This window comes from Onychostoma macrolepis, chromosome 09 (genome assembly GCF_012432095.1).
Source record: "Onychostoma macrolepis isolate SWU-2019 chromosome 09, ASM1243209v1, whole genome shotgun sequence".
In the NCBI taxonomy this organism is placed as follows: Eukaryota; Metazoa; Chordata; class Actinopteri; order Cypriniformes; family Cyprinidae; genus Onychostoma; species Onychostoma macrolepis.
The window spans coordinates 23,566,439-23,577,086 of NC_081163.1; the positions used below are offsets into that span (position 1 = coordinate 23,566,439).

The following is a 10,648-nucleotide window of genomic DNA, read 5'->3' on the forward strand; positions in this document are numbered from 1 at the left end:
AAGCTTGGGGAGATGGTGGAGATAAAGGTGTGGCGTGGCTCCAAGAGCATATTTTACAAATTATCCCATACGGAGAATGAATTTATGGAATTGGACTTCCTCATGAAGAAATTCTCGCTGAAGGTGCCCACTCTTTTGCGACCACAGAATAGAGGGGTTGAGGAGGTCAAGAAGAGAGACATCATCTGTAATCTTTGTCCTCTCATGCCACCAAACAGGAGGGTGTTCTGGTATTCCCTGCCTGTGAGCAATGTTGTGGAGGATGAGGAGTAATAACCATATGAAATGTGGTGTAATTATTTGTATTATTATTATTATCATCATCATCATCATATATATATATATATATATATATATATATATATATATATATATATATATATATATATATATATATATATATATATATATATATATACACACAATCTATTATTAAATGTATGTTTACTAGTGTGACGAGATCTCGTGTTACGAGATCTCGCGAGATTAAAACACGACGAGATTTCTCGTCGAGGTGAAAAGTTGTCTCGTAAATTGTGATGTCAGCATGATGGAGCTTGAGGGTGAAATTAGTATTGAAGATCCCCTGCCACTTTTAAATCATTTGTGTGGCAACTAGTGTTGTCAAAAGACCCGGTACTTCGTACCAAGTCGGTACTAAAAAGTGAAAACGTCACGGTACCAGGTCAACCCGGTTCTTGACGCGACGGCCCTATGATTTTCGCGATGCATCTCGGAATCCAGTTATAAAAACGGAATTTACAGTTTAGCACGGAATGTCACAGTTTGGATGAATTAATCAAAAGTAGGTCATTGCACTTAAATCAAATCGCGACGTGGACTAGTATCTGTAAATATTAAGCTGCAAAAGTCGATTCAAATATGAATCCGCATGTTCTGCGAGTCTCTGTGTGAGTGAATGAATGGCAGAGACGCGGTTTTTCTTTTTTACTACATACACTGAAGCGCGCCTGACGCTCGCGGTGATTCATCATCTGCCGTCTCAATGAGGACATAAATACATAAACAACATCTACAGAACTGCTCTGAGAGTCCCCTCACCAGCATTTTACCGTTTCATTGAGTAAAACCAGCTTCATATCATATAGCTACACAGAAATGTAAAGGTATTCACGGCAACCCGTCAAAATAAAAGTTAATCTTAAAGACATTGTGCCAGAAATATAATTTTACATATATATAATTTTTTAATTTTTTTAATTTTTATCTTTTTAAAGAAGTCACAATATTTCTTCCATAGTTTAATTTTAATAGTAAATTCCTTTATTTACCAAAACAATACAATGTGTTTAAATTTAATTAATTAAAAGACAAATTAAATTTGGGTGAAACCTGTTTAATGTTTTTCATACTTTTATTACTTGAAACACAATTTAAATAAAGTATAAAGAATGGCATTGATTTTTGTACATTTTATTTTTGTTTGACTTTATTAAAAGTAGTGTGTTTTTAATTAGCATGTGGTACCGAAATTGGTACCGAGAACCGTGGATTTTGACTGGTATCGGTACCGAATACTGAAATTTTGGTACCGTGACAACACTAGTGGCAACATTTTGGTTTTCCAGTGGAAATAAGAAACGCGAAGAGTGACAGATAAGACGAACACAATATGTAAACATTGTAAGAAAACAATGCCGTACACATGCTAACACGAGCACTATACAAAGACACATACAGAACTACCACAGCTCTCTACTAAAACCAGCCGCACCTGTGACGAAAAATTAAAAGGGCAAACAACTCTAAATGCCTTTGCATCTCTTCCACCGTCATGTGAAATCGTAAAGGGGAGAAGCCAGTCGGTAGAGTTTATAGCAAAACATTTTGCAGTGTTTGCATGTTCTTTACTGCATAGAATTCATTAAAATACAAGTAAAATAACATTAATTACAAGTTGGTTTCAAAATGCACCTAAATTGTTTTGCATTTTGTGATTTTCATTTGAATAAAATACTATTTTCCATTCATATATTTCATCATTGAGGATTTCTTAAAAATAGTGTAAAAATCTCGTCTCGTCTCGTTCTCGTGAACCCAATCTCGTGTCTCGTCTCGTGGAGTAAGCGTCTCGTCACACCCCTAATGTTTACTAATTTGAAATATCTGTCCCATGTATTCATTTCATTCAGTACTTTGTGTTTATAAACCTACTGAAACAGATACTGCACCATATAAAATCATCAACTTGTTTATCTTAGTTATCATCATAAGAGTTTGAAAAGGCTTAGAAACACTAGAAACAAAAATGATTTTGTTTTGCTCTGTTGAATTGGAGTTTAACTTGCCTATATTGCTCCAAAGAAAAGTTGTTTTGCAGTGCTTTAACATTAATGTGATTTGTAGGTATAGCAGATACTACATTACAGATACAGAAACACCCCCAGACACACATTAATCTAATACTCACACATAATAATATGGTCCTATTCAAAATAAATTGTCCCCATTTGGGCCTTGATACAGCTTAGTTTTGATAAGCAGCCGTTTCAGCACCAGAACAGCTTCCGGGTGGAAAATATTGACCTAAAATGGTCAAATTAGTTTGGGTTTGGTATATCCATGTTCAGGAAAACAAACGGTTCCAATTATTTCAAATACAGTGCATCTAACACACCCAGAGCCCAAGTTGTGGCAAAATAGTTTTTGGAGAATCTGTAGTTACTGCCTTTTTCCTTGGTATGGTGCCACGTTTTTGGTAAGTAATACAAAGCAAGAATACAGTAACTGCAAAATAGGGGTAAAATATCAAATTAAATATGAGAATTGATATGTACAAAGAATAAGCTAATATAAAGTAACAAAACAGCCACATGTCCAATAATCTACCTACAACTAATTAGGCTGGATGACAGGATTTTTCTCAGTTCTACACTCGGCGTAGTTACTGCCTTTTTGCTTTGTAGGGCAGAATAGTGATGCCTTGCCTTTGGCAAGCACCACTAATAAGAAGTTTAAATATTATTATTATTAAGTTGGCTTGAGAAAGCCAACTTACTGAAATGCTAAGTATGCAAGATAACAATACTGATGCCTTGCCTTTGGCAAGCACCACTAATAATAATAACTAGAATGTACATTTCCTGAAGAAAATGTGAGTGGTGCTTGTCGTGGCAAAACTCAGCACTCGGTTGCTAGGTCGGCATGAGTGTTTTCCACGGCACTGCTTGGTGGTTGCTAGGGCACTCGGGATGGTTGCTAGGGTACCCAGGGTGGTTGCTAGGTTGTTCCTATGCGGTTGCTAGGGTACTCAGGGTGGTTGCTAGGGTGTTGCTATGCAGTTGCTATGGTACTTGGGGTGGTTGCTAGGCAGTTACTAGTTGTCACAGATCATTACTATGGAGTTTTATAGAGTTCTTCGTTTGAATTAACACTTAGCTGATCACTATTAGCATGTACCTATTTACTGCTAGCATGTGTAACATGTTTGGAAGTCCTATTTGTTAGGATGAGTCACAAGAACCAACTCCCAAGTCTATACGACATTCTGATGCAAAGATATAGGACTTGATAAATGATTGTTAGGCTACTCTGTTTGGTTGTTAGGAAGTGGCTTGGCAGCTGCCAAAGATAATACTCCAAAGGCTGTTTGCCAGTATGAATAATATAAACCAACTCCCATGTCTCTATGACATTCAGATTTGAATATATGCCTGTTTGGGTTGCTAGGGTGCTTGATAATGGTTGCTAGGGCGTGGCTAGGAAGTGTCTATGGTGATTCATGGTTGGCTCTTTGCCGCCCCGAGTCAAATGAGCCCACCCCCATGTCTCTATGACACTGTGATCCGAAGATATCCATCTGGGCTTTTATAATGGCAGTCTATGGGATCAGTTGCTAGGGTGCTATAAATGGTTGCTAGGGCGTGGCTTGACAGTGTCACATTGATCCAGAGAGTCTGATTGGTTGCCTGAGTAAAACGAGCCCAACCCCATGTCTCTATGATACTGTGATCTAAAGATATTCATCTGGGCTTTTATAATGGCAGTCTATGGGATCAGTTGCTAGGGTGCTCTAAATGGTTGCTAGGGCGTGGCTTGATAGCTTCATAATGATCCTGAAAGTCTGATTGGTTGGCTGAGTAAAATGAGCCCACCCCCACGTCTCTATGATATTGTGATGCAGAGTTATGTTCAATACAAAATTCCTATGTAAATTACCATAGTAGGAAAAACATGCTGTTTCATGGGCTGTCCCTCACCATAGTATGTCAACGGGGCAATTTTGGGGCACTCTTGTGCCCCAGGGGTACAACTTATACCCCATTGCGGGGTATGTTCTCGCACAGCTTGATAGCCTCTCTAAATGTGGTGATTCATATGTTTCTACGAAATTCTCGCTCTAAGCAAAGTTGGCCGCAATGTTAAATCTATGGGATTTTTCGCCCACTGTACGATTATCGTACACACGATCGCTTATAAAAGATATTAGCACACCATTCTTCAGTAAGCCGCACGATTTGACGCCTCATTCATAGGTCTGTGACGAAGGTGCAGGAGGAGTAGCGAACCGAAGTTTTGTCCAGGAGAAGAAGAAGAATAATATAACAATAGTGATAACAATAGTGATGCCTTGCCTTTGGCAAGCACCACTAATAAGTATGCAAGATAACAATAGTGATGCCTTGCCTTTGGCAAGCACCACTAATAAGAAGTTTAAGGCGAGACACGGCAGGCAAAAAAGTCATTTTTGTGCATACTGGTCGATTTTCAGATTTTGGTATTTTTTGCTCCTATAATATGTCTTCTTCAACAAGGATACTATAAAAATGACAAAAGTTCACAATAAAATGTTTATTTTTAGGCATTTTGTTCTCATACCTCTGTCAGTTTTCCTTAACTTTGTCTGAAATTAGCATTTTTCAATCAGATATATCTCTGTGGTCGCGTTTGAAAACAGCGATTGTTTGGTATCACTGGAAAGCTCGTTCTCTATAGTGTAATGATAGCCTGTCTATAATTGGTCATTTCCTATGTAGAGCTAACCAATAGGGAAAAAATAAAGGCTGATCTAAATCAGGAGACGAAATTTCATTGGCTGAAGTAAATTTCCCGTGACCTGATTCGCCGAAATGTATCACGTGACATGCTCCGCTAGCTGACAGAAACAAAAACATCGATGCAGTGAAGATGGGGAAAACTCAGAAGTTCCATGCTATCGCATCGAAAAGAAAAAAAGATGTAAGCAGCTATCTATAGCTCGATTACATAAGGAAAGTGCATGCAAAACAGTGTTAGTTTGCGAGAACGCTAATAGTGCATCGAAGTGTAAGATAAATGCGATGAATGGAGATATGGATCACAGCCAAGTTACTCAGCAGTGGCTAATAATGCATGTGTCGCGTTTGAACGAGTTGATTAAAGACTTGATTTGCCCAAATTGTATGTCGAATGATCTACAAATAAATATAGATCCCCAAAATCAAGGCTTTTGTAGCAGTCTGTTGCTGGAATGCAAAACATGTAAATCGCTAGAAAATGGCTACAGAAAAAGTGTATTCTCATCCTCGCGTCTACAGGAGTCAACAAGGAGTGATGTAGCCTTTGATATAAACATAAGAATGGTTCTGTTAGCACATGAGTTAAGATACTGGGTATCCCTACGCTACATGTGAAGACCTTTCAGAGACAGGACAGAAGAGTGACAGGTAAAGTTAGATAGTTAGACGTTTTCCAGCATTTTAACAGGTTGTTCAGGCAGTTTAGGTAGCCTACATTCCCACTGTACAATGAATGAATAATGTGTGTAAATCATCCTGATTTATATTGACATTTACAAAAGTGTATTACTATATTTTAGTGCTTGTATGCATTAATTTTGATTGATCGAATAGCATTTTGACAAACTACTATTTTACTTTTAGTGCCAGAGATAGGGAGAGGCTTGGAGTCACTAGGAAGGGCCAGAGATCAGGTCAGACAGGCTTACGCAGACATTGACCCAGATGTGGCAGAAATTCTGAGGGAGGATGCAGATGCTGTCATCAACATAAGTGTGTCTTTTGATGGCACTTGGCAGAAAAGGGGCTTTACTTCACACTATGGCATTGGTGTGTGCATAGACCTTATTACAGGGCTTGTGATAGACTTTGAAGTTTTATCATCTTACTGTCATGCATGTGCACTAAAGGAAAATGCTAGGAGAGAAAAAAACATCACAGAGGAGGAGTACAACACATGGAAAGAAAAGCACGATGACTGTACAAAGAACTTCTCTAGTTCCAGTAAAGCCATGGAGCAGGAATCAGCTAAGCGCATGTGGGGGAGATCCATAAGCCGGCATCAGCTGCGCTACACTCAGATGCTTTCTGATGGAGACAGTACTGCATTTAGGGAGGTTGTTGCACTGAATCCTTATCCAGGACATGAAATAACAAAACTAGAATGCATCAACCATGCACACAAACGTATGGGTACAGCTCTAAGAAAACTTAGTGCACAGGGTAAATTGGGTGGGAAAGGAGCAGGCAAGCTCACAGCTGCAAAATGTAAAAGCTTGCAAAATTATTATAGAGGAGCAATACTTAATAATCAGGGCAATGTAGAACAAATGAGAACTGCTATTTGGGCTAGCCTCCTACACTCCATATCAACAGATGAGAATCCCCTGCATAACAGATGCAAACCCTCATGGTGCTGGTACAGGAAAGCAGAGGAAAATGGTGTGACACCAGAGAGTCACAATGAGCATGCAGGCTGCTCTCTGACAAAAGAGGTTGGCAAAAAGCTTATTCCATTATATCATAGGATGTCCAGTGATAGCCTACTGCAGAGAATGCAACATGGGGGCACCCAAAATGCAAATGAGTGCTTAAATTCTGTCATTTGGTCAAGGTGTCCCAAAACTGTATTTGTTGGCAAAAACAGAATGGAGGCAGCAGCCAGTATGGCTATTTCAACATTCAATGAAGGTGCTTCTGCCATTTTATCTGTAATGGACAGATTGTGGCTTGAGACCACAGAGGTCACAGTTAGTGCAATCAAAAGTGCAGACAAGCTTCGGATAGTAAAAGCAGATTCTGTGACCTCTGCTTGTGCAAAACAAAAGAAAGAGCTGTGACATAGACAAAAAGGCCAAAAGACACAAGCAAGAGCTTAAAGAAGGGCCAACATATGAGGCAGGCATGGCAGACTAAGTTGGGGCCTCTCCTCTCTCCTATCCTCTTTCTGCTAGACTTCTCCTTGATTTGTCCTCCTCTCATTGTGTCACTGTCTATAATATAAATCACACAAAGAAGTCACACACAGTCTATATATGTATTCATTTGTGTAGTATAGCTTTGGGGAAAATGATAAATGAGTTACTGTTACAAAAAAAAGTGTAATTTTTAATCTGTAAATATGAAATTATGCAATCAATATCTTTAGCAGCCGTTTTCTCAAAATGAGTTTTTTTTCAACTTTCTGAACCAAAAATGTCAACTTGTGTAGCACTTATCTAAGCCATATTTTCCATGTTCATTCTTAGTTATATTCTGAAGGTTATTACAGAAGGATTTATTGACACTGTTTTTTACCGGATTTACATAACATTTTTGGGTTAAAAATATGGCGATAATCACATTTTAATACGTGTTTATAGTATTTTCATATTTTTTATTTAAAAAAAAAGAGATATCCAAAATCTATTCTGTAAAAATTTGTAACACTGTTATGTTATTAAAATGAAATAAAGATTACAAGTGTAAATGTTTTCAGTGTATAGATTTTTGTTTTTTAAATATATGTAAATATGCGCATATTTAATGAGATATCATCTCATTTGCATATCTAAACATGTTTTGTCAGAAAACTTGCAATGCAAAAAAATTTAATAATAATGAATTTAATTTATTGGTAAAGTTTCAAGTTAATGTTTTTTTTTTAAATCCCTATTCACCTGCAGTGTCTCGCCTTAAATAGGATTTCGGTAAATTGGCTTTCTCAAGCCGGACCAGAAAGTTGAGAAAGCCGGACCAGAAAGTTAGAAAAGTTTAAAAAGTTTGAAAAAAGTTTAAGGGTGGGTTGCACCAACAAGGATTAAATTAAGCAAAGTTTAGAGCTAATCAAGGATTTGTTGATCTGGGTTTTATTTTAAATATAGTTGTGTTGCACCACTTAATTTTAAACTGAGATTAACAAATCGGGGATTAGAATTCTAACCTGTGATTAAAACCTTCATCTACGATTAATTTTCTCCGCCATGATGGATTTAAATAGGATTTCAGTAAGTTGGCTTTCTCAAGCCAACATAATAATAATAAGTTTAAATAGGATTTCAGTAAGTTGGCTTTCTCAAGCCAATTTAATTAACCCCACTCATTTGTAATCACCATCAGGTGTTAGCCGGCAAGCCTTTTCTCTTTTGCTGACTGCCAAAAGCATTCCTTGAATGACCATGCTGTGTTTTTTCTTTCTTTTTTCTTCTTCATTTCTGTCATCAATGGAGTTTGTACTGCACTGTACGGCACAGACATGATTGGATGAGAACCGAACTGAGCTGGTTTCTACAGAGCTGCTTTACAGCTGAATTGAACTACTTCCCATAATTGATCATCTTTACACAGTCATTCAATGAATCAACCACTGTAGCTGGACAATGGCACTATAGTTTTTTTGTTTTTTTTTTAGAGCTGCTGCAGCATAACTGATCTCTGTTTTCCTCTGATTCAAAGAGTCATTATAGAAAATTGTCTATGATTCTATGATTTCTATGTTCTATGATTTCAAATCATAGAAAGTTCATTATTTTCCTGTTTATCCCTGTAAAGCTTCTTTGAAAGAATCTGTAATGTATAAAGTTCTATATAAATACATATGACTTGACTTTGTGGTATGTTGACCTTATTTACAGAACCTGGTTTATCTATGTAACCCTGTTCTATTTCATCTCGGTCAACATGCCACAATATGGGTCAGCTGTACCAGAGAAAAACTAGAGGGGCAATAAAACAATTCATGCCAACAGAATATTTTCTTTATAGAATACACACTTTATATTAGGTGGCCTTAAATACTATTTACTTGCATCAAAAAATAAGTACAATGTACTTATTGTGGTCATATTGTATAACAAAACACTATTGCTGCTATTGAGGTGGGATACGGGTAAGGTTAGGTACAGGTTTGGTGGTATGGGTAGGTTTAAGGGTGGGTTAAGGTGTAAGGGATGGGTCAACAGTGTAATTATAAATGTAATTACAGAAATTAATTACAGATGTAACTACATATAGGTATTTTAAAATATATGTAAAAACATGTACAGAATAAGTGCATTGTACCAAATCGTCCCCTTGAAATTATAAGGTTCTATCTGACATTTTTGTCAAAATTGAGTTATTCACATTCTTATTCTGTGACAACATTTACATTGTGATTTTTTTTTTTTTTTTTTTTAAGTTTTGTACATTTTAGGACTTTTTATTTAGAAAACAGAAACGTTCTATCTACAAAGTCGAACTCTAACTTGGTTCTATAAGGTTCTATCTGTGAATCAGCCAATCAGCACTTTGAATGCACGCAAGAGGACCAATCAGGATCATGTCTTTGTCATGTCACATTCTGTAACAGCAGGAAAGATTAAACATTAAACAAGGTGTCTGCATAATCAATGTGCAATTCACCTTTATTCCACAAAGTGGCACTGTTTAAAACATAATGATGACGTGATTTTTCACTCATAATTAGCGCATGCATGAAACAAATAATCATCTGCAAAAATTGAACTGGCTTGAATGGCTTTACTGCAGAGCAATTACTCTACACAGTGGTGGAAATGGCCAGAATTCACTGGGGGGACTCTAGCTTGGAAAGGGGGCGGGGCAGATTAATAATGGTAATTTTAGATGACCTTTTGGATGCATTTAATTATAAAACATTTTATAATCTATAATAACATTTATTAACAACGTATTTAATATTTTCTCCAAACTTTCTTGTATATTTAGACAAGCACCTGCAATTCTGGCCAAATTAAAGATACGTTGTGTGTGAATTTGTACATATTACGTTGCAAAAATGTTTGCAGTTAGTTTTTAATATTACATTCATTAGGACTCTATGCTTACATTTCTTTTCAGGAGCACTAGTGCTCCTACCTAAAAAAAATAAAAATAAAATAAATAAATAATAGGAACAGACCTTCTGATCAATGACAGGACGGTCATTCCTGGGATTCGGTAACATTTCAACTTGGAATATACATGTTTTTCAACTACATGTTATTCAACTTCTAAATACCCCACATCATTAGGCACATATCAAACCTCCAAAAAATATTCATCATATTTTCCCACCTTAGGCATTAAAGACCTTTTATCAATTAGTTTTTTTTTCCAGCTTTTTTGTTTTTTTTCTCAACCCCGTAACAGACAAAATGGGATTGGTTTAAAGGGGATTTTACACAGAAATCGTTATAAAACAAACATCTACCTACTGCTCTTGTGTCCCTGATAACAATTTAATGATAACAAATGTAACATTTATCATCATTTAGATGTTCTCCCGTCATGGTGCTGGGAGAACATCTAGCAACTAATTCAGTTTATTAACATCAGGTCTGTAACATGATTAGCTATAAAAGGGATGTCTTAGAAAGGCAGAGTCTCTCAGAAGTAAAGATGGGCAGAGGTTCTCCAATCTGTGAAAGAGT

At 36.8% G+C, this 10,648-nt stretch overlaps 1 protein-coding gene across 1 annotated transcript; it reads left to right on the forward strand.

The window, feature by feature from the left end:
- The first annotated feature begins 5,140 nt into the window (after positions 1 to 5,140).
- On the forward strand, positions 5,141 to 7,711 carry LOC131547150 (uncharacterized). Its single transcript, XM_058787495.1, has 2 exons — positions 5,141 to 5,199; positions 5,883 to 7,711. Exon 2 carries the CDS (start codon positions 6,251 to 6,253, stop codon positions 7,076 to 7,078), a length of 828 nt encoding a protein of 275 aa, XP_058643478.1. The 5' UTR covers positions 5,141 to 5,199; positions 5,883 to 6,250; the 3' UTR covers positions 7,079 to 7,711.
- Positions 7,712 to 10,648: the final 2,937 nt, after the last annotated feature.

Coding starts and splice junctions, on each gene's coding strand:
- LOC131547150 (XM_058787495.1), top strand. CDS start 6,251: ATGGAGCAGGAATCAGCTAAGCGCATGTGGGGGAGATCCATAAGCCGG.